The 22,921-nt window shown below is 55.0% G+C and overlaps 7 protein-coding genes across 7 annotated transcripts; 4 read left to right on the forward strand and 3 right to left on the reverse strand.

The window, feature by feature from the left end:
- Positions 1-709: 709 nt before the first annotated feature.
- Positions 710-4,374, reverse strand: UV8b_05433 (uncharacterized protein; the record flags this gene model as incomplete). Its single annotated transcript, XM_043142930.1, has 2 exons — positions 710-3,129; positions 3,261-4,374. The coding sequence occupies 2 exons, from the start codon at positions 4,372-4,374 to the stop codon at positions 710-712; spliced, it is 3,534 nt and encodes a 1,177-aa protein (XP_042998863.1).
- A 1,560-nt stretch (positions 4,375-5,934) lies between these two features.
- UV8b_05434 (uncharacterized protein) lies at positions 5,935-6,625 on the forward strand (the record flags this gene model as incomplete). The annotated part of the gene is made up of 2 exons (XM_043142931.1): positions 5,935-5,959; positions 6,027-6,625. The coding sequence occupies 2 exons, from the start codon at positions 5,935-5,937 to the stop codon at positions 6,623-6,625; spliced, it is 624 nt and encodes a 207-aa protein (XP_042998864.1).
- Positions 6,626-7,515: 890 nt separating this feature from the next.
- UV8b_05435 (uncharacterized protein) lies at positions 7,516-8,486 on the forward strand (the record flags this gene model as incomplete). Its single annotated transcript, XM_043142932.1, has 6 exons — positions 7,516-7,547; positions 7,617-7,748; positions 7,863-7,974; positions 8,037-8,135; positions 8,206-8,331; positions 8,385-8,486. 6 exons carry the CDS (start codon positions 7,516-7,518, stop codon positions 8,484-8,486), a joined length of 603 nt encoding a protein of 200 aa, XP_042998865.1.
- Positions 8,487-8,965: 479 nt separating this feature from the next.
- Positions 8,966-11,880, forward strand: UV8b_05436 (uncharacterized protein; the record flags this gene model as incomplete). Its single annotated transcript, XM_043142933.1, has 2 exons — positions 8,966-9,037; positions 9,118-11,880. The coding sequence occupies 2 exons, from the start codon at positions 8,966-8,968 to the stop codon at positions 11,878-11,880; spliced, it is 2,835 nt and encodes a 944-aa protein (XP_042998866.1).
- Positions 11,881-14,358: 2,478 nt separating this feature from the next.
- Positions 14,359-16,868, forward strand: UV8b_05437 (uncharacterized protein; the record flags this gene model as incomplete). Its single annotated transcript, XM_043142934.1, has 5 exons — positions 14,359-14,450; positions 14,545-14,595; positions 14,675-14,987; positions 15,065-15,413; positions 15,568-16,868. The coding sequence occupies 5 exons, from the start codon at positions 14,359-14,361 to the stop codon at positions 16,866-16,868; spliced, it is 2,106 nt and encodes a 701-aa protein (XP_042998867.1).
- Positions 16,869-17,742: 874 nt separating this feature from the next.
- Positions 17,743-19,259, reverse strand: UV8b_05438 (uncharacterized protein; the record flags this gene model as incomplete). Its single annotated transcript, XM_043142935.1, has 2 exons — positions 17,743-18,851; positions 18,908-19,259. 2 exons carry the CDS (start codon positions 19,257-19,259, stop codon positions 17,743-17,745), a joined length of 1,461 nt encoding a protein of 486 aa, XP_042998868.1.
- A 1,576-nt stretch (positions 19,260-20,835) lies between these two features.
- On the reverse strand, positions 20,836-22,680 carry UV8b_05439 (uncharacterized protein; the record flags this gene model as incomplete). Its single annotated transcript, XM_043142936.1, has 1 exon — positions 20,836-22,680. The coding sequence occupies one exon, from the start codon at positions 22,678-22,680 to the stop codon at positions 20,836-20,838; it is 1,845 nt and encodes a 614-aa protein (XP_042998869.1).
- Positions 22,681-22,921: the final 241 nt, after the last annotated feature.

Below are 22,921 nucleotides of genomic sequence, written 5' to 3' on the forward strand. Positions count from 1 at the left end.
TCCCTTTTGAAATCCCCTCCTTCCCACAAGTCAAAGAAACAGATCGGTATATTTCCACCAGACCATGATGAGCTGCCAACCGAGGAGAGACAAGACAAGACACGAGGTCCCACGCGGCGAACGAAGCCGAGAGAAAAATGAAAAAAAAAAAAAAAAAAAAAAAAAAAAAAAAAAAAAAAGGAAAGAAAGAAAGGAAGGAAGAAAAGGGACAGGATAAAGAATAGAGCAAAACAATTAATTGAAAAAAAAATAAAGGAAAGAAACAGAAAAAGAAGAAGAAGAAAAGAAAAGAGAAAAGAAAAGAAAACAGGCCTGTTGTTTGGCGCCATGTCCCTCCCTGGGCGGTTGGGCAAAGCGGCAGGTGGTCATCGCCATGGGGCCGCATCTTTTGCGCTGGGAAAAAGACTTTGGACACATTGACGCCTTCTATACTATGCACACTTTACATCTCTGTCACGTTTGGCGGCTTGCCTCCTCTGCGCCGCCTGTCTGAGAAAAGGAAAGCAAGTTGTATAAAGAGATGGATGGTAAAGGAAAGGACGAAAAGGGGAAAGAAGAGAAAAAGAAAAGAAAAAGAAAAAGAAAAAGAAAAAAAAAGACGGACAAAGGAGCGAGGAAGCCACGTTCTTCTGAAGAGTGTTGAAATAGACAAGTCAGGCGTTTCGTTTCGTTTTCGTTTTCGTTCCCTTCCGAGGCACGGCGTCGCGGCTCACTGGGCGATACTCTCCGGACTCATCATGACAATGGTGTCGTCCTTGTCGGTCTGGCTTGTGGCAGCGTGGCTTTGCGCGCTTTCGCTCCTCTCCATGCTGGAGCCGAGAGCCAGCAGGGCTGGGTTGGGAACCGGCACGGGCGTAATGGTCATGGGTTTCTTCTTGGCCGGCGTGGTGTTGGCCGACCCTGCGGCTCCGGCTCCGGCTGCCGCGCCAGCACCAGCACCGGCACCAGCACCGGCACCAGCACCGGCACCGGCGTTACTGCCTCTGGCTTCCGCCGCGGCCGCCGCGAGCTCCATCTTCTTCTTCTTCTTGGCGAGGGCCAGCTGCTCCCGCGGCGGCCGCTTCTGCGCGGAGATGATTTTGCCGCTGGCGCCGAGCCTGGGCCGCGGCTTGCGCTGCTTGACGGGCAGTTCCTCGTCCTCGACGAGCGCTTGGTCGCCGTTAGCGTGGAGCTTGGCAAGGAAGAAGTTCTTGACGAGGCCGATCTGCTCCTGTATGCTGTTCTTTGTGACGGGCTCCGAGGCCGGCGGCGGCTCGAATATGTCGGTGGATTCCGAGCCCGCGCCGCTCTGCGTCTGCATCTGGTACTGGTTCCTGACCCTGCTGTGGAGGAGGTGGAAGGGCACCGAGAAGGAGTCGAGGCCCATCTCCCGATCCAGGCCGAGCGCCCGGAAGCCGAAAAAGTCCTCGCCCAGGTCGTCGGCAAAGTCGCCGCTCATGAACTGGTCGCTGCCGTCCTTGAACGCCCCGGCGCCGTCCGCTCCGGCGTCCGGGGCCACCGCCGGCCGCAGCAGGTCCGTCAGGTGGAGCTTCATGCGCTCGTGGAGCACGCCGAGCCTCGAGCTCAGGCGGTCGACTTCGTCCCTGACGTACAGGTCGAGCGACGCGACGTCGTGGCCGCTCTCGTCGAGCGTGTGCAGGATTACTTCCTCGGGCGTGAAGCGGGCCTGCGTCCGCACCCCGCCGGGGGTCCGCACCGTCATCCTGTCCGCCTCGCGGTACGTGTTGAACGTCCTGACCAGCTTCTGGAAGTAGTCGGCCGCGATGCCTGTCAGGGTGTCGATGGCCGACGGCTGCAGCTCTTCGAATCCGGTGTGGTAGAGAATCTTGGCCACGGAACGCTTCAGAGCATTCTGGCAGACGTCGGCCGCCATCACTGGTCCGTTGTCCGAGACAAAGTGCGGTTCGATGTCTTGCTCCACAAAGCTTTCCGTGTTGGGCTTCGGAAACTGGTTGGTGTACACCTGAGACTGTACCTGCATCTGCTTGATGACTGATATCTTGGTCGCGAGTTTCCTGGTTTCCTGGATCTGGCGGATGTTTTCATCCATCTTCCTTGTCAGCCGGCTCTTGGGGGCCACGAATGATCCGCTGGGTACGAGCCTGAGGAACTCCTCGTGTTGGTTGATTACCTGGCCGTCGCCGTCTTCGACCCACTGCAGGTTGGCCTTGATGTCGGGCACGCTGGTCAGTGGGCTGTAGTAGTCGGGCATCACTCGCTCGGCCTCCTCGTCGATGCCCTCGGCGAGGGTTTCCGGCTGCTTGTTTGCCGAAAGCTCCTGGTCTGCGCCGACGGCGAGTCCAGAAATCGAGCCCGCCGAGATTCCCAGTGCTTCGGCTTCTTTGTGGTGCTTTAGAAACCATCGCATGCCGGCCCGGTTTCTCAAAAGCGCCGGGGCGTCAGCATTCAGTTTATTGTCCATGAAGAGGAGATGGCGCTCCTTTGCGGCCAACGCTCGGTCCCTCTTGGTGGTCTGCTTCCAAATCTTGTATTCTTCGTCCTCGTGCGCTTGCCCCTCGGCGTCACCAAAAGCCTGGTTTAGGGCCATGCCATTGAGGCTAGGCCCATCGATATCCATGGCGTCAGCGTTGCTGGCCATGCCCGAGAGGCCATTGAGAGCACCCAGCGGAGTCGCAGTGCCGCCCACCGGCGGGGTTGAGAGTCCACTGCCATCGACTTCGGACCCTTCCCTGCCCGCCTTTCCTAAGAGTCCATTGAGTTGCAGTATTGGCTTTTGGTCTACGACAGGAGTGTCTTCTTTGAGATCGTGTGGCGCGGTGCGCGATTTGGTTCCCTTGGTTGTAGCTTTGCGACCACGAGACGACATTATCGGCTCATCATCAGAATCCTCAGCACCGTCGTCTTCACCACCATTCTGCTTCCGTCTCTCCTCAGCCTCCACCTCGGCCCGCGATCGAATGACCAAGTCAGGTATCAGGGGAATCAACTTTTCGGCCTCCTTACGCATGCCGTTTGCCATTCTCCGGAAGGGGTGATTCATGTCTTGGTTGTACTTTAAACAGTTGTCCCAGATGAGGTTCAGATCTGTCACAAAGTCCGTTTTCGACTTGTACGACAAGGCCTTGAGCTTCTTGGTCATGGTTCCAAGATCCATAGGGTTTTTGATAACTGGTGAGAAAGAAGCTGGGATTAGCAAGGACTGGATGATCCAAAAAGTTTGTTCAACAAGGCAGTAACAAACTGGTTTTATGTGTGTATGTGTGTGTGTGTGTGTGAGAGAGAGAGAGAGAGAGACTAACAACTGAGATAATCGGGGGCATCTCTCTTGTTGACTCTAGTTAAGAACGGGGTGGAATATTCCGTATGTGCTTTGAGCTCTGTCAAGACCTTCTCCACGGCCTCATAGAGCTCTTCTTGATTAACATTCTCCTCGCTCGCCCACTTGCTTCGGTTTTTGCGAACTTCGTTCATAAGAAGTCTTAATTCAGCATCCGAGGCACGAACCTGATCGCGCTTCATGTCGATTCTGGCGATGAGATGCTTGAGGGTGAGGCTCGAGGCACCGAGGTTGGCACTGCTGAGCGAACCTTGGTAGCTTGCTTGAGCGCCGCCAGCACCGCTGGACTGGTTGTTGTCCATCTCGGCCTGCAGCTGCTTCTCCGAGTCCTCCAGGCGTTGCTGTTCTAGCATGGCCGTGCGATCGTTTTCTAGCGTGTATATTATGGTGTGGAAGCTTCGCCTAGCCGCTGCCTCGGTGGCTGATCGGGCTTCTTCCAGCTTCTTGATGGCATCGTCATCGTTGCCTGCAAGCTTTCCTCTTGCTTGCGGGTCTTCTTGGCTTGGTTTCGGCTTGTCTGCGGCTCTCCCGGGCGAATGAAGGGATTGAACGGGAGAGCTGCCGGACTTGGACGGAGACAGCAGGGGGTTGGTTGCGGCTGACGTTGCAGAGCCCTGAGGCTTGGCTGCAGCGGGCGCATCCGGTACGTCGTCTTGTTCTTCGTCGTCGTCGTCGTCGTCGTCGTCGTCGTAGTCGTCTTCATCAATGGCGCGTTTGGCCCTTTTTAGAGGAGGCTCATTGATGGGTTCGTGGTCCGTGGTCGGGGGAAGTGTCACGGTCGCGGTCGGTGTTGGCGCTCGTCGCTTCAGGGCCGCGATGGCGTTGCAGTTGTACGATCCATCTTCGGCGAACAGAAGCGCCACCTTTTCCTCTGTTTTACGATACAGATCCGCAAAGAGGGCTCGACGATTCTCCTCATCTATATCGACCGGTGCCTCAGGCAGCATTCCTGCAGCGTTATCGACGGGGGTTTGGGTGCGCGCCGATCCATCGTCGACGTGGTTCAGAGACCTGCTGGCATGAGAATGATGCACTGCTAAAGGTTGCCAGGTTGTCTGGCCGTTGGAAATAGACATATTGGGCCCGTGGCGATGAAAGCGACAAGCAGGCGCGATGTCGCCATGCGCGGTAAGGTGCGCTCGCGTAGGGCCAAGCCAAGGGCACTGGTAAAAATTACAACGGCATGGGTCGAAAGAGCGGCATTGGGAATGATGGGGGACGCCGTTTCGCGACAAGAAAGATGGCGATGGCGATGCTTTGATGGATCGCGATCAGGGCGATTTGACAGCGGATCGTGAGGTGAGGTTGAGGTTTTGGGGGGGGGGGGGGGGGGTGGGAGCGTTGTACCGCACCTTGTCCCGAAGCGGGACTTTCTCCCAAGGTTAGGAACTGGATAGGCAAGACCTTTGGGGGGGGGGGGGGGGGCCAGCCAAGGGATGGCAGGTACAGTCAATACCCACGCCAGCTACGCCCTCGGGGATCCAGGAGCACTTCTACAGTGCACTACAAGTGCTGTTACAGTGCTGTCACGGTCTGGTATGTGCCGTTCTCCCCAGCTGGCAAAAACCAGACTGCAGTTGAGGCAACTCGCGTCGCCAATGCCCAGAGCCCGGCCAAGGATACATTGATTGGTACATACTGAAGCAACAAGTAGCCAGGTACAATCACCGTGTGCTTTCTGGTAAAGCCCATGACATGACCATGACCATGACCGCGACCATGGGGCCATAGCTCTGTCCTGGCATCATACCACGTATGCATAGGTACCAGGTACCTACCGGTAGGTTAGATCGTCGGTACCTCCCAAGGAGGTGGGTAGGAGGTAGGTACGTACCTAGGTAGAGGTAGGTTAGGTACCTACCTGGTAGGAAGTAAGCGCTGGCTTTTTCCGTCGCAGGTGGATCAGCATGCTAGGCACGTGACTGCGCGACGAGTTTGACATCTGAAACAAAGATGAAAATCTCAACTGGTCTAGGATGAATATCAAATGAGTCGGCACTCCTTGGTATGCTGGGGTTGGCAGCTTTTCATCACTGCCTCAACTGTTGCGTCTCAAGTCCAATGGGGTGACATTCACTAGGTACCTAGGTATGTATCGGGTGTTTTTTCTTTTTTTAGCTCGGGTGGGCGGGCACCTGAGGTACCCCATTGGTGGTGCCAACCCAGGTGTACCGAGGACATGGATTGATCATTGGCACTGATCTGATGATGAGTACAGTATATCGTATGTACCTACATACCTCCCTCATACCTGTCCTCCACCAAGCCTCACATGCCATTGAGCCCGACTCGCATTTCAGGTTTTCTGAGTAACCTCACCTCGCTGCTCCTGCATCTTCTCAGCCTGCTTACCATCCTTTGGCCTTGCCATCTTTTGGCCATCCTACCATCCATCACCTGGCGTGCATCCTGCCGAGCTCCGTGTGTTGGCGTCGTTGCTAAAAAAAGTAGCTTTTCCACAACTAGGAAGCTTTGCGCAAAGCTGCCACCCAAGCCCCAGCCTCCTCTGCCGCCGCCTGCAATCTCATTCCCATCTGTCTACGGAGTACACCGGTCTGTCTACAAGCCTGCTAGCGATTCAATCTTCAACTTGCCCGGGTTTTCCATCCAGTTTTGACCTGAACCAGCTTATCATCATGCGTATACGTCTACCCTTCGCTGGTATGTTCTTCCGAGTCAATTCCAAGATATTGCAGCGCGCATTGCTGACCATTTCTGATGTTGCAAGGAGTTTTCCTGCTCTTGCTTCTCGTGGCCGGATACGCCGGGCTTTCGCAGCTTCAAGTCGAACATTACGTCAACGACAAGTTCATGCACGCCAGTACCTTCTTCCTTCTGACCGTCGCCTTCTACTGGGTCGTCGACACCAGCCGCCGCCGAACGCTCCACATGACGCTATTTGTTTGCGCACTCTGTCTTGGGGTAGGCTCCGAGTTCGTGCAGAGCTTCCTCCCCAACGATCGCGACTTCGATCTGTACGATATTGTTGCGAATGTTGTCGGCAGCTTGGCAGGTGTAGGCCTCTGTTCTTGGTATCACAAACGAATGCTGGATCGCAAAAGGCAACGGAAAACCTACAACGCCGTTCCAGGGGATGATGCGGAAGATCTGGAGCTGGGTGACGGTCAGGAAATCGGTATTACCAGCATTGAAGCTGCCGCGTCTTCCCAGGCACGCACATTGGAGCAAGAGGTTGACAACTGGGACGAGAATGCGCCAGATGAATGGGAAGATGAAGATGGGGCAGGGTCATCGGCGCCTCCTCCCTACAAATCCAAAGAGTCGGGAGCAGCCGACACTGGGGAGGCCAAGAAACGGACAGATTGAAAACACGCGATTGGTCCGAGGGCAGATGGGAATTTCCATGCGGTATCGACATTGGCCATTCAACCTTTGTCAGCGTGTTGGCGTTGTAGATGCAGCGTTACAATTACCCTTAGCGAATTATGAGTATGGTTATAATTTACAGAGGCCACAGCAGTTCCTTGCCACCCTGCTTCAGCTCTGCACTGCACTGTTCTTGTTTCGGGAGAGCCTTGATTAACAGGACTCTATATATGCCGAGCAAGGCTTTGACTTGAGAGATCTGCTGACTGGGCCAGCTGCAGACTCGGGTGTGGGTTGAGCATATAGATTGACAATGCGCTAATCACTGCAGGTCTTTGCATCGTCTGCTGGACTGGGCGCCGGAAGATCATGAATCCGACACGGACACCGGTGCACTAAGGCTAGCATTTTCGGGATCTTGTGGCTTGTCTTGATCATGCGGAGGGTTACTGTCAGTCTGATAGAAGGCCAAACTTGACTGCTAGGAAGTAGGTATGTACCCAAGGTAAAAGGGTTGCCTGAAGCATACCAGGTAGCTGACTTGGACAGCAACGAAGCAACGAAGCAACGAAGCAACGAAGCAACGAAGCAACGAAGCAATGAAGCAAACAACAAGCAAACAACCCGCAACGGGGTTGACCGGCGATGTCTAGGGTACGTCTTGACTGACGGCTGGGGAGTTGAGGTTGTTGGTTGCTGCCCCTCAGTACCAGTGTGGCAGGTAGGAGGTACGTACATGCGGTACATACTACGCCCCCCACGTTGGCCTGCCTTGTACCCACCGATGTGAGTTAAACCCACCGACGACATGTTATACCTCGTCGGGCGCAAAAGATCCTCCTCTCTGGGCTGCAAACCAACATTGCCTCGTCGGAGGAGAGCCGGAAAGAATGGCGAGCACCGGTAAGGCGCCAGCATCAAGGTAAACCCTCTCGAATCTTGCTTCCCCCACTGCTAAAGAGCTCCTTGCCAACTCACAAGTTCAACCAAGCGCCGCCACTGAGCCTACTCCTACCAACCCCCGGGGCATTCCCAGCGCCCCTTTCGTCGATAATGTCGAAGATTATGTCGCTACGAGGCAAGATGTCGAACCCACATTACGGAGCTTCCAGGAGATGATATCGTGAGTCTGGCACCAATGTGACTCGTTTGATGCACCATGGAATTTTTTCAGAGTATCAAAGACGTCTGTTTGACCACCAAGCAAAGGCGGACATTCGCTAACGCATTTGCGCAGAAAATATCAGTTCATGGAACTGAATCTCCAACGGCGAATGGCAGGTCTCAAGGGGAAAATACCCGAAATCGAAAAGACTCTGGATACTGTCAAGTTTCTCAAGCTCAGAAAGGTAGCGTGTGAGACAACCCGAGACTGAAGGAGTTTAATTTTGCTGACAGATGTATCGTCAAGGATGCAACGGACGCGATAGAAACAACGTTCGAGGTTAACGACACGTTGTACTCGAGGGCGAAGATCCCGCCAACTGATGAAGTTTACATCTGGCTTGGAGTAAGAAGAGCTGCCGCTACACAGCCATATACAAACTGATGGACAATGAATGACTGATACAGTTCGAAAGGCCAATGTGATGCTCTCATATCCCATGGAGGAAGCAGAGGAGCTGCTCACCTCCAAGCTATCCACGGCACAAACCAGCCTGTCAAATTGCGAGGAAGACTTGGATTTTCTACGAGAGCAAATCACAGTATGCCCGTCTCCTGAGCTCTAGTTGGCAAAACATGTACTAACATGTTTCAGACGATGGAGGTAGCAACGGCGAGAGTTTACAATTGGGAAGTCGTACAAAAGCGGAAGGAGAGGTCAAGTAAAGAGTATGAAGAGAAAAGTTCAAGTACCTAGTGTGCCAAGGAGGGCTTCTCACAGTTTCCGTCGGGCGGGCGACATGACGATAGCTACCCGTGGGCAACCGGATATTTATCTAAGAGAACCGAACCTTTGCGAGTTTTACGTGGAAAATGTGCAGTTTTCCCGCTTGGAGTAGGGGTTTTTTTTTTTTTTTTTTTTTTCCGACTTCTTGATCTGCGGCGATTCAATGTTTCGGAAAGTGACACGCACGTGTCTACTACTGTAATTGAAAATGTTCGGCTGGCTGTGGCTATGATGATGGAAGTGCTGGGGTTTTGGGAGAATTGGCTGGGCAATCGCAAAGCCCCGCTTCGTGCATGTGAGCCAGTTAACTGCATACAGACATAGACATGTACATGCTCCGTACCTGCTGGCAACTGGGTTCCACCCATGGTTGAGGCTCCGAAACATCATTTCAGCATGTCGCAAACATAACATGAACACACTTGGAGTAGCTGGAGGTATCAGGAGGCATGCTGCGAAATGCAGCAAGGAAGCTTCGACCTAGGCCAATTCTACCGCCTGGAGAACCAACTTTGACAGTGGTATGCCGAGCCCCGGCCTCTTCGTGCTTTCCAGGCTAACCTTTGTGCTGATTCATAAATTCGATCGTTGCTCGACCCAGTCGTTTTCACCACGAACCTCTGTTCCAAATGATGCCGCGCTGTTGAACACTCCTCCGGAGATCATTCCAAATAGAGACATTACTCAGCACCGAATCGTGCTCCATGAGAAGACTTGTCCAAATGCAGCAGTACATCAGCGTGAGAGTCGCCCTCGCCCGAAAGCTAAATTGCCGTGCAATCCGAGGCAGGACTATTCAAAGGTGTCATTGGATTTCTTGCCCGCAAGTGTCTTGTTGCAAAAGGTGCTTGGGGAAGGACAAGATGCCGAGATTTGGAGAGAAAGAGTCGCCAGATTCCGCAGTGTCAGACTGCCAATTGTCCTGTTACAGGAGATGATGCGCCAGGGGCCTCTCGGAGTGACGTCTGCAAGTAACTTTGACGAATTCTTACCAACCCAGGGCGAGATAGATTCAGTGTTGAAGCATCCGAGCTACGCAAAACACAAGCTAAACTACTACGTATACGTACTGCGCGGGCGTGATGATGACGAAAGATGCAGGAGGTACCTAGAAAACCCCCCTGCGAACCCGCTGTTCATATTTCATTTCATTGCTCGACCTAGTTCGAAGATCAGCAGCATGGGCATTTTGCATTCTTTGATCGAGACTTGCCCCTTGCATTTTAGTGAGGGAGTCTTGACGGAGGAGATTCCACGCGAAGGAAAGAAGAAATCGACAAAGGGACCCAAAGTCGACCAAATGAACTTCCTCTTGATTATGCGACAGCTTCTTCAGCACTGCCTCAGGATCGAGCCTAGATTCGTTGTCAGACTGGCAGAGGTGGCTTCCCGGTACATTCGGCACATACCGACATATCCTCGTCCGCAGAGGAAGTCGTATCTGCTACAGTGCGGTGTTTTCAATGCATGCCTTCATATCTTTCGGCCGCAGTCCCGCCTTCAGGCAGTACAGAAGGCCATGCCTAGCGCATATTTTTGGGAAGCGCAAAGGGTTCTCCTTTCCATGTCCGCCGGGCTACAGCAACCTCTGCTCGTGGGACGTGACGGGTTTCGCGCTATAAGAGATGTCTTGTCCGGCCAGCCAAAGAACTCCACAGAGATGTATAGCTCAGCACGACATGCACCGGGCTGGCCCCCGTACTTGCAGCCAAGTCATGGCATGGACGAACTAGCTGACCCGGAAGATAACTGGAGCCGCACCGTCAGCGCGGGAATGCTGATGCAAGAGGCAGGATTTGCCAAGGACGACTTTGACGATGCAGTGGACATTATGCAAGGCATGGCTCTGGATGGGGCACCCACGATTCAACAAAGGAGCTCGCTTCCTACGGGCCGAAATATCGGAATCTGGGATGCGTCCATTAATGCCACGAGAAACGCTCAAGAGGCCTGGGAGCGGTTCAACAGTCCGCCTCAAGAAGGGATGAAGCCCGGGCCCTCCGAGTATGCCTCCATGTTCAGAAAGCTTGTGTTGCGGGAAGCTGAGCCAGACCGCTGGCTATTACCGGGTGATAAATCCCTGAACTTTCCCGCGCAGAACGAAGCCAACTTGGCAGAGTTCGAAAGAGCACGTGTGCGCCCGCCTAGCGTTTCCGAGCTTTATCAACGCATGATGCTGGATGGAATTGCACCCCAAGGCACTTGTCTACGTATCCTGGTGGCGAATGCCGATTCCATGGAGACCGCCGTGCAGTATCTGCGCGACAGCCCCGAGGGGAGCAGAGCGGTACGGGCCCTGGCTTCAGACATGCCCGACTCGCAATCCTTGAGCATGGTCTCTCTAAGTCTCTTCGCCGCCTACATACAAGTGTGCCTACGAGTGCATGGACCCCGAGGCAAAAATCAACTTGCGCGTGCTATTCGTCTTGCTAAGACGAGACTGACCAAGGTACACTCTCGTTGGGTATCGTTCATCTGGGGCCTCATTCTCAAAGACCTGTCCCAACACCACAAGGCGCTCAACATGTCCTTGGCGGAACAGCTCTCCATGATATTACGTGTCAGCGAAATCATGGAAGAGGATAGCGGTGTGCAGTTGGCGACGTTTACGCAGTTCAACAAATGCATCCGAAAGGCCACGCGACGAGAAGTCGACAGGGTCTTTGCAGGGCATGCCGAGCGGCCCAGTCAAACAGACGTTGGCTTTTGGCAAGCCCTGTATTACCCCTGTTCCGGCGTGAAATCGGAAAACGCTGCTCAGAGCCGGCACGGAGGAACTGTTGACGAGACCGACGTCGGCGAAGAAGGCAAGTTGGCAGCGAGAAGCATCCATCTTTTGAAGCAGGCGGGGAACAAGATGAAGAAGACATTCCAGATCTTGGCCGAAAGAGAAAAGGACGTGCAAAAGTATCTGGAAACCTGCCAAGTAACGCCGCTGGAGCGGTTGAACTCTCGGAGAGATGCAATACGTAGTGACGATGCTCATGAATACATGTTGACACTTGGTTACTTGGGAGAATTCGCAGAAATGGGCCGGCTGCTGGAATGGCTGATGGAGGAGTGGGCCCTTTCCGATGTCGTGTCAACGCTGAACGAGTTGGATGAAGCTCCGCCGTATGCCGACTTCTGCGAGACGCTCTGCGTATTTCGGTTGGTGGCGGAGCCGATGCTTGGACGGAAGACGGTGGCATTGCTCACGCAGAAGATGGCGGATTCGCGGCTGGGCTGGGTATGGCCAGACGACGAAGCCATCAAAGCATATGCGGACCTGCATGGTGACGAATCGATCAGCATGCTAGGACGTCTCGTACAGTCGGCGGGAGTCGATGCCGGAGTCAAGCAGGGGGCGGCGAGCCAAACCTGACGGCGCTGCGACATGCGGTGGGAATAAGAGTGCGTGATCCAACATGCCCGTGAGCAAGTCGGGCAAAACGTTTCAGATGCAGGTTCGAGCCTCCTTGGGGCTTACCATACTAGACGTCAGTGCATGAATTTGGGCATTGCTCTGAGATGGCGACGACAGGCAAGAGTAGGAAAGCGCAAGCAGAAGCTCGGAAGCTCGAGTACTGGTGGGATGCGGCAGCCCGGTGATACCCCCTTTGCAAAGATGGGTTGCTCATGTGTATTTATGCTATATCTATGTACGGATGGAGCAAAGTAAAATAGGCGGCGGGACGTTTGAATCGAGCGCGAGTCTTTGCTCTGAATCCGCATTTTCAGGTCTGTCTCTCTCTCTCTCTCTCTTTTTTTTTTTTCTTTTTTTTTTCCTGATTCCTTGTACTGATTTTTTTCTTCCCGAAGCGAGGGGACAATGAGTTGCATCAAGATGATGACATCCCTTATGGGCGTGTTGGGTCTCGCGAGGTGGTTCCGTCCAGTCGTTGGAAGCCGACTGGAGCCTTCCAACCAGCTGCATAAAAGCTCAAGCTTCAGCCAATGAGCAATGCGAGGGTTCAGGCGGTTAGCGGCCACTGGATTCATCAGCGGGGGATCTGAGCCACCTGCAGGCGCTATGCGAACAGCTGGGCAGGAAGAGAAAAGAAGAGAAAAGAAGAGAAAAGAAGAGAAAAGAAGAGAAAAGAAGAGAAAAGAAGAGAAAAGAAGAGAAAAGAAGAGAAAAGAAGATAATAGAAAAGAAAAGAAAAGAAAAGAAAAGAAAAGAAAAGAAAAGAAAAGAAACGAAGAGGGTGGGCCAATAACAAAGAGGTCTAAGCAACCGAGAGGTGAGCAAAAAGTGGCAGCAACAATGAATGCCGGGCACTTTCCTCTGTATGCAGGATGCAGGCCAAACCTGATCTGGTCTGGTCAGTCAACTACCAAATACCTTATCCTTGTATAACTAGCACAGCCGTTGCAGAATCTGTCGTGCATGCCTGCTCCGTGCCGTTCGGACTGCGGGCTGCGGACTGCGGACTTGCGAACTAGCCAGTTTTGTTGGAAAGGGGCAGAAACCCGGATCGTCCCTTCCAAACCTATGGATCGGGGTGGTTGGCGTAAGTGTACCGACACCTGGCTGGCAGTCTTGGGCTCTTGGTCAAGTTCCAGTCGTCTGTAACAGGTAGCAGGTAGCCGCTGTGGAGCGGCAGTGATTGGCCACGAGCATCCACGAGGGCTGGTTTTGGGGGGGAGAGGGGGGTGGCTGGCAGCAAGCGGCTAACATCCCTGTCGGGATCACCCGCGCCAGCTGCCAGCTGCCAGCCGTCAGGCGTCGGCGGCAGTCTGGTGGGGATCATTTGGCGATGCTTGCCGCGCGCATGTCAACCAGCCGCAGCAGAGCAGCCGCACAGCAAGGCTTGTCAAGGCAGGGGCAGGGGCAGGGGCAGGGCAGTAGGTCGCCGTGGTTCGCGGAGCTTGGCCGACCAGACGATGGACGACAAATCACCGCGACTGCAGTTGGTTGACCTGGATGGAAGCTGGCCCTTGGAATCGGCCTCTGCACAGGCAGGCGGTCCAGAGAAGCTGTTCGTTCTTTGTGATGCCAGCGTGCATGGATGCCGGTGGCTCGTTGTCCTCTTGGCCGGCTCTGCTGCCGTCTGGTTGGCCCAGCGCTTCCCAGACGTAACGTCAATGCAGGCGGGCGTCTTAAGAAAGCAAAGATACAAAACATGGACGACGCATCGTCCGCCGCCTTCCTTTCTCGCTTGCTTTTCCCTTGTTCAAACCGGCATTTTTCGTCTGACCATCTTTTTTTTTTTTTTTTTTTATTCCTCCCTTGTTTCTTTTCTTATTTCCCCTTTCCGTCTCGTCTTGGCCAGTAGTGTTTTTTTTTGGTATCCCGCCCGTCTCTCACGTTGGAGCTCTACTTTGATCTTCATTTCCTTTTTCCATTCCCTTTTTCCTCTTGGATATTTTTAGCCCTCATCTTGGTCTTCTTCTCATTGCGTCTTTGCTTTCTTACTCTGTTTCTGGGGCGGCTCGCTCGGATTCTCATTGCTGGGTTCCTCTGGTTTTCACTCCCCCCCCTCTCGCCCCATTCATTTGCCATTTGTCTTTGTCGTGGTCTCGCGTCATTCTCTCGCTCTCGGTCTATTTTCCTAGCTTTGTTTGTTTTGCCTGTTCACTACTGGGTGCTCGAGTCAAGGCTTTTGGGGAAGGATACCGCCAAGATTGGGCACCTGTATGGCCCAGGGCGTGATATCCTGCAACCTCTCCTACCTACGTACTACCTCTTGCGCATCTCCATTGCCTTCTTTTAGCCTTTGTAATCGAACATTTTGCTGCATTCAAGCGACTTCTCACCTGACACGCTGATCCGATCACTCGTCTGTTGAAACATCCGCCCTTTGCGCTTCCAAATCCGATCCACGACTCAACACCAACAGACGTCTATACGTTCGAAAACATGCTCTTCAGCTTGGAGGTCGCTGTGACGACCTATTGTCTCCTGGTCGCCGGTTTTGCTGAGGCAGGTCCTCTCAAACGAGCCTTCAACGTGTAAGTCGGGCAAGTTTTGTCTTGACGGTCTTCTGCCGAATAGTAAAAAGCATCCGTCCATTGTGTCTGCCTCTAACTCGAATCCGTCGTCAAGAGCTCGCCGTGGCGACATGGTTGCTTTTGGAAACTCCTCTTATTCATCCAGGTACGATTTCTGTATGAGCAGAGGACATCAACTGTGCTCACATTGAGCAAGACCGAAAGTTAATGCGTTGGGAGTCCAGTGCCAGTGCCAGTGCCAGTGCCAGTGCCAGCACCGGAACGACAGTCCCAACTGCGTCTGGTCCGTCGCCGATTTTCGAAACCTTGACCGGCACGACAATATCCATTCCCGAGTCTCTACTGCCGGCAGCTCACGGGAGGGCTAGTTCGGAAACACAAGGCTCGTACTCGGGGCCGTTGAGTGTCATCCCGGTAACCCTGCCGTCGATACCACCCACCGCCGGCCAAACTTTCACAAGCTCCGCCGCCGCTTTGTCCTCCTCTTCCACGACGGCCGCAGAGCCGCCCTCGTCAAGCCGACTTGCCGGACCGGGCGTTTCAACTAAATCTGCCGCAACAGGAACACAAACCACAGACACGAGCTCCAGTTCTTCGACGGCCGCGCCAACTAGCAGTCTTTCACCGGGAACCGTCTCTTCATCTGCAGGAGTCAGCGTCACAGCATCCACGAATGCATCTGCAACTGCATCCTCAGCTGCATCCTCAGCCGCATCCACTACACCTCTGAGCGTGGGTACGACCGGCCTGTCTTTGACCACGTCGTCTGCCTCCGGGCAGAATGCGAGCGCTTCTTCGTATCCGGGCACAACTACCAGCGGGAGCTCGGCGGTGACCTCGACACCAAGTGTGGTAAACAGTTCCAGCAGCACTACGTCCGACACTCGGATTGCAACGAACCCGGCACAGTCTACCGCAGGACCATCAAGCGGCCCAGCGACGACTGCATCGACCAACTTGTCCGTTTCCACTTCATCGTACGCAACAACAGACACCATAGCCGCTCCTACTTTCACATCTCGGACCCCTTTCTTCCGCAATACAACAAGCACTAGCCCGCTCACGAGGGATCGGGGCAACGCCCCTTCGAGTACCTCTGTTGCTTCCTCTCTCCCAGGCTCCCCCCCGGGGACCGAGCAGCAGCCACCCACGGGCTCGACAACGGCAACTACAACCTCCGCGTTCACCACACTCTCGCCAAGTGTGGCACCCGGAGACGCAACCAGCCAAACTGCTGGCGTCTCGGAAGCACCGCCAAAAAATGTCGCAACTACCCGGTCGAATGTCTCGACTCTTACCCAGCCCCAGCCCCAGGACACGACCGCTCTCACAACATCATCACCATCCTCCAGCTCATCGTCAAGCCCAGTCATTGACACGTTCACCCCGACCGGAACACCAAACGGCAACGTCCCTACCGCCATCACCAGCCTACCTACCGGAACCAGCACCGTTCCATCCGAGATTTACGCCAGCAACATTTCCCAAGCAAGGGACTTGAACAAGCTGTATTCATCTCTTACGCCTCAGTCAGCTTGTGCCGAAAGGCAGATGGCCTGCATCAACGGCAGGATGGCTCAATGCAGCGGCGGCGGGTTCAATCTCACCGACTGTCCGGGGACCCAGAAATGCTATGCGCTGCCCATGATGAACACGCAAGGCGTCAAGCTGGGATGCAGCGACCCTGCAGAAGCGCAACGGATTCTGGGAAATGGCTTCGACTTGGGCGGGGGTAGCAGCAGCAGTAGTCGGAGCTCTGCGAGCCGCGCCGTCCCGACGACTCTCAGGACAGAGAGCAAGAGGCCGGTACTGACCCGAACGCGCTATGTGACTGTGACTGATTTGTCGTCAACGTCTTCTTCTGCTCAACCAGCGGATTTGCTGCCGTCCACGACGGAACATGCGCCAACATCGACGGCAGCAGCTGCAACAACATCCACGTCAAAACTACCTCCGCCTCTTCCTCCGCCTCCGCCTCCGCCTGCGAGCTCGACATCATCCACCCAGCCAGGAAGAATCGTCATTACTCAGACATTTAGTACTCCTGGCCAGGCGCGGACATCCCAACTGCCCAGCACTACGAATGACGTCCTGCCAACACCAAACCCCAACAGCCTGCTCCTCATCCCCGTGGAGCTTAGCAACCTGATACCCAAGCCTGCGGCTCCAACGCAAGAATCCAACCAAGTTGCCGGGAATGGTGGTGGTGGTGGTGGTGGTGGTGGCGGAAGCGGCGGCGGAAGCGGCAGCTTGAATGGTAATCCTAGCAGCAGCATCACCGGAGCTCCTCGAACGACAGTCGTTAGCAACGGCACGCCGACCGTGTCTGTGTTTTTTACCGTCACGGTGACGGAGAAGGAGAGGATCACCGAGACCGTCACGGCGACGTTGACTCTACCGGTCGCGACTAGTGGTTAATCGTCCCAGCTGGAGTTGTTGGTTCACGGTATCTATCAGCTTCCTCAGCGGGTAGCTTGGCCACTTCCCCAACCTTCGGTCTTTGACCCTGTAGGCCACAGGCAACGTCTCGACAAGCTGGTCCGACATTTTTTCTTTTTTTTCGTACTTTTACTTTTTCTGGTGTACACTAGGGACTAAGACGTAAGAGGCCGACGGCGGGGATGGGATCTAGATGCTTTGCAAACGGGCCTCGGCGATAACCTCGTGTCAATGTATATAGAGCTGGCTTCGACTTGCCTTTTGCGAAAAGCGCGCCATTTATCTTGCGCACATGATTGGAAAATAATTCCGAGCTTCGCGTTTTTTCCTCGGACGGTCTTTTTCGCGCGTCATTTGTTTTGCGCATCACGTTCGGGTTTCCTTGACTGTCTTTTTTTTATAATGTTTTACTTGTATATTTCTTTTGGTCTCGTTTCTCTTTTAGGACGGTGTACATGTCGGATTAGCTTCCCAATAGGTAGGCAGCCTCCAGTAGTCAAGTCGATGCCGTTCGGGTTTCCAACGTCAAAATTAACGCTAGCCGTCTATACAAGTGTGCCGCCGCGCCAGATATGCCAGTCCATGTAATGTCCCCAGAGACGCACTACGAAAGCGAGCAAAGCAATAAAAGAATACAACAAGAGAAGAAACAAGCAAGCAAGCAACCAGCCAACTAACAAACAAACAAACAACCAAACAAAAAGAACAGATACACGGGGGTGGAAGCTAACATAGATCAAAGTATGCCTCCCCCCACCCCGCCATGCCCTGGCCGTTATCGCTGTCCTGCTGTCATCTCCTGTACATGACGGTAGAGCTGCCCCTGGGACTGCGACGGACAGCAGCCAGCTGCTCAACTCGCGGCATCGTCTCGGCTGCTGCCTTTGCTCGAGGCTAGATTTTTGGAGACGGGGCTGCCGTCCCTTTCGTCGGAAAGGGCCCCCTCGGCCACTTCCAGCCTCTTGGCCGCGGGCTCGCCGGTTCCCGTGCCGTCGGCATCGCGGCCCTGAGATAAGGCAGCGCCGTACCTGCCGAGCCACAGCTTCCGCATGACGTCGTAGAGAAACCGGTACTGTGTCTCGGACTGGACCATGTACCGGCGTTGCTGCCGGAGATTGTCCACCGTGCTGTAGATGAGGTCCGGCAGCTTGCCGGCGTCCGTTTCGTTTGTTTCCAGAGTGCCGGCGTCCAGTTCCCGCATCAGATGCTCCAGGCAGATAAAAGTGCCGGTGCGACCCACGCCGGCGCTGCAGTGGATGATTCGTGGGTGACGAGGCTCGTTGTGCTCTCGGGAAATCTCCATGAGCGCAAGGAAGCTGTCCATGTCTTCCAGCGTCGGCACGCCAAAGTCGGGCCACCGCGTGTACAGGAAATGCCATACTATCCGCGGTTCCGCCTCTCCCTCGACATGCAGGACAAGCTTGCGCTTCTCGATGGCGCCATCAGCAAGCTCTTGCCGCGAGTCGTTCGTGACTCGAGCCTTCCAGCCGTCATTCCAGACGTCGTCCTCGTTCAGGTTCCAGACCGATTCCTCGGCGTCGTCGGGAAAGTACTGGTCGCATTTGACGGAGCCACCTTCCGTCATGCTTGTGAGCTGGACAATGACGGCCGGGCAAGCTGTTTGTTCCGCAACCATCCGCCAAACGTAGTTGAACGACGGCATCGTCGGGCCCTGCATGGCAATGTATCGCAGCGGTGCCAAGGACTTGTCCGACAACGGTTCCAGTGTCACTGTGGACGCGTTTACATAGTCGAGCTCGTCCTCGGACACGTTGAGCTTGACCCTGTTGTGATTCCACGGTTTGACATTGATGTAGCGATCCATGATTCCCCTCTGAGGGGCATCGGTTTGCCTAAACAAGCCCCATCTGACGTTGCCAGGAGCATCGGCATCGGGTCGAGCGCCTTGGGCAAGACGACTGCGTTCGGCCCATGTGAGTTCAAGAAATTTGCTTTCGATTTCTTTACAAGTCAGATGCAAAAACTTTTGCTGGTGTAGTTGGGCTGGAGGAACAAACCTGCGGGGGAGAGGTTCAAGAAGGTGGGCAAGACGGGTCTAGAGCGAGCCCTCGACGCCGAGGCTTCCTGCGTGGTAGAGCGAGGAGCTATGCCGTCCTGGCTAAAGACTGCAGCTATCGGCGAGCTAGATGGACGCGCAGCGGGGGATTGCGTCCTCGCGCGCTTAGCGGTCACACGCAGTTTGAGGTTCCGCAGAGGAGATCTCATCGTAGTCGGTCTCGGTTGTGGTGCTAGACAGGCTGCGACGTCGGCAGTCATGGTGCTCTCGCCAGCCTCGCTGCTCGTGCGATGGACGGACGTTTCGATGGCCGGCGGTTTCGGTTTCCTGCGGAGGCTGGGCAGCCTATCCATACTGAGTGCTCTCTTCGGTTTCCAAGGTGGTCTTGGCTTGAACCAAGATGACAGCCACGAGGCGGAGGCCGGGGAGGGGGGGCGAATCACGGGACGACACCGAGATGGCGCGGCGCAAGGCCGCGAGACGAGGGTTGGACAGAGCCCAGGTGTGAGGACTTGGGTGCAAGATATCTTGCTAGGGATGGGGAGCTGCAAACTGCTCAAGGTCGGTTTACAACAGGTCAGCGGTCAGCGGTCAGCGGTCAGCGGTCAGCGGTCAGGAAAAGGAAAATAAAAAAAGACTTGTTGCTTCCAAGAGGATACGCTGGGATGCCTCACGAGGAAAGAACGAGGAAAGAACGAGGAAAGAACGAGGAAAGAACGAGCAAAGAGAGAACAGCTTAAGCGGTTCGATGCCTGCTCCTAGCCAGCGGAGAGGTCTGTGTTTCGGAGGAGGTCAGGCGGAGGCCTGTCCATGTGATTTGGGGTTTACGACGGTAGCATCGGCCAGACCAAGCGGCCAGGATGTCTATCAGGATTCGGGATTCGGGATTCAGCCAGCTATTGTTGGAGAATCACAAGCCGTGTTGATCGCCAAGGCATCCGAACCACGAGCTGGCCAAGCCACCATTTGAGCCACTTGAGTGAAGTGGGGGTCGCGGGGTCCTGCATGACGCTGGACGGGCAGGTGCGGCACGTGCGGCACCACGCAGGGAGCCAATCAACGCCTGCCGCCGGTCTTGGGCCACTGGTCCGCGAGGCTGGCTGGGTGATTCCAACCAGCTTTGACCCAGGACAGGGCTTCCAAAGACAAGACCGAGAGGGGAAAAAAAGAAATAAACAAGGCATATACCGGAAAATCAGAAAACGTTAAAAAGGGGCTGCCAGATGCTCAAAAGTAAACCGGGTGAAAGACGGAAAATGGAACTGCGGAGCGTTGGCTGCACTTTGACGTGACGTGACGCGACGCGACGCGACGTAAGCCGGCAGTCGGCAGTCGGCAGTCGGCAGTCGGGATCACAACTACTCCTCCTGAGCCCGGGCATGGCTTCATGGCATGGCATGCGTCTATACGCGTCTATACCTCCAAGCGCCAAGAAATGATGCGGGTCGTCGAGGCTGTCAATGTCGGCCATGAGCTTAATTTGGCTCCCTCTCTTGAATTCCGGACCAGGATACCCGCGGCGGCTGACCATGCTCATGCTCGCAAGTTCCCGCCGCTCCCGACAACCAAAAGTCGCCGATCCGGCATCTGGCTGACCACCGCGGACCCAAAATAGAACCCAACGCCAAAGTTCAAACATGGCTCCACCCGTTCCCTGATTGGTGCACGGTGCGGTGCATTCATGGTGATCGGCGTTGCTTTGCATTTATTAGAACCGGGAGATGCGACCTGTGTTTTTCAAAAGCAGAACCACGTACATGACATGACACATAAACGGCCCCAAACCACCAGAATACTCGACACATAGCGTACAGAGGGGATATCCGTAACCTCGACGGAACAAGACAATTCCCATTTCTCCACTTGCTTTTGCGCTTCTGCGCACTCCTCGCCCGACAAGCGCGCAACCAAAAAGTCAAGTCGTGCGTTCTACACGGCCGAATACACAGCGCTGACCAACTTGCCGCACTCCACCTTCTGCTCCAACGTGGCCTTGCGTCCCTTTCCGCTTTCCCCGATGCGAACGGTTTGCCTCGGCGTCAGGCAGAGCCGATGCGTCTCGCCTTTTCTACCGTGGTCGGCATCCCCCAGCCCTCGGTCCAATGGCCCGATGTACGTTGGGCTGTTGAGGTTGGCTCGCTTGCCAGTGCCGAGTTGATAATGTTCGTTGCCTCCCCAGAACAGGACATCGGCGCCCCAGTTGGTATCGTTCTCGGACGTCTCGGCCGAGGCGTCTGTTTTGGTGACATTGTCCATGACGGCGGCGCAATGGGTGCTGCCGATGCTCAGAGCTTTGAGCCTGATGGGAATGTTCTTGTTCGTCTTCTCGTCAAACTCGAAACGGGAGGAGAATGCCTTGACTTTGGTGGGGCCCGACGACACATGAGTCCATTTCCCGGTTCCCAGCGTCCCCTTCACGCCTTGGCCGCATACCCACACGTCACAAACAGTTCCCGGCATGCGCCTCGCTGGGACCATGGTGCGCGATTCCGCTGCGGTAGTCGGCGACGCGGCATCAACGGTGAAGAAGGTGTTTGCGCCCCCGGCTGCGATTGACGTGACTCTGGGCGCCATGCCGCTCGAGGCGTAGAGCCTGTCGACGGATACCATGAGCGGCGTCGCGGAATAGGACACTCCCGGGTCGGACTCGAAGCCCAGTTGGCCGAATGTGTTGTCGCCGAAAGTAAAGACTCTGCCAAGCTTGTCCAGGATTACCGAGTGGTAGTCGCCCGTGGCGATGGCCTTGGCCTCGAAGCCCTGAAGCGACTGGATCTCCTGGGGCTGGTCATAGGGCCCTTTGGGTCGCGTCTGCCAAGTCAAGCCAGCGATTCCCATCTGGCCCCTTGACGGGTATGCGGCCGCGGTTGCCACGGCTGTGAAAACACGACCTTTCGAGGTCAAGAGGAGGCAGTGCTCCAGCCCGCTGCTAATGTCAGTGACCGCCTCACCCCAAGCCAGATTGAGATTGGTAGGCGTCAGGGTGCGGAAGTTGACAGCCTCCTTGCTGCTGCCAGAGTTCCACAAGGACCAGTAGCTGCGTTGCTGGTTCTGCTTGACCCCGCCCTCCAAATCGTCTCTGGACGAGGGGACCGAGTACACGTCGCCCTTTCGAGACAGGGCAATGATGCGGTCGGCCGACACTTGGATCTTGACGAGATCTTTTCCCTTGAGGGTCGTGGTTGGAGTCGGGTCAGCCTGAGAAAAGCCAAGACCCCACTGAACCAGGTTTCCCTGCTCATCAATGGCGGCCGCGAAGTTTTGCGTGAGTTTCAGATCCCTCAGAAGTTGATTATCGAAGTAGGGAATGCGCCGAGGCAGCTTGATGTACTTGTCCTTGGAATCGGGGTCAATGACTCTGCCGGTGTTGGAGCCCCAAGCATGCACCCCTGGATGTTCCCAGCTATTCTTGACCTGCAGATGCTGAGAGCTTATCATTTCCCGGTTGTCTTCTTTTGACACTGGCTGCTTGCGAGCCTTTTCAAACTTGGGCTGGGGCTGGGGCTTTGAAGGCTCCGATGACTCGCCTGGGCTTGAAAGGCCATCTTTGAGTTTCGGATAGTAATAAGTCGCAGCTGCGGCAATACCAAACACGCCGGCGAACGCGGCGGCTTGCGTCAACCGGTTGCTCTGTCGGCCTTGGCCACGCGTGCCATCGTGCTGCGTGCCATGCGAGTACCTTGCCCTTTGGCGACAGACGGTCAAACGTTGACGGCGTGATGCCCAGCGAAGGGTACTACTACCAGCATGTCTGAGAGGCAGCATGGAAGAGGTCATGGCCAGTTTTCTCCTCCTCCTAATAATAATAAAAGAAAAGGAAAAAAAAAAAAAAAAAAACTTCTTCAAGCTGGTAGAGAATAGAATAAACGGGAACAAGGGGTCTTGGGAAGGGGCAGCTCTCCAGTTGGGCAGAAGAGTTACGGCAGGATGCAGGGAGTCGGGGACGTAGTGACGGGCTCGCCTAGGAGGTACCAGGTTGGTAGGTGCCTGATGAAGACGTAGGTGACTTGACTCAACA

This window comes from Ustilaginoidea virens, chromosome 4 (genome assembly GCF_000687475.1).
Source record: "Ustilaginoidea virens chromosome 4, complete sequence".
NCBI classification, from domain to species: Eukaryota; Fungi; Ascomycota; class Sordariomycetes; order Hypocreales; family Clavicipitaceae; genus Ustilaginoidea; species Ustilaginoidea virens.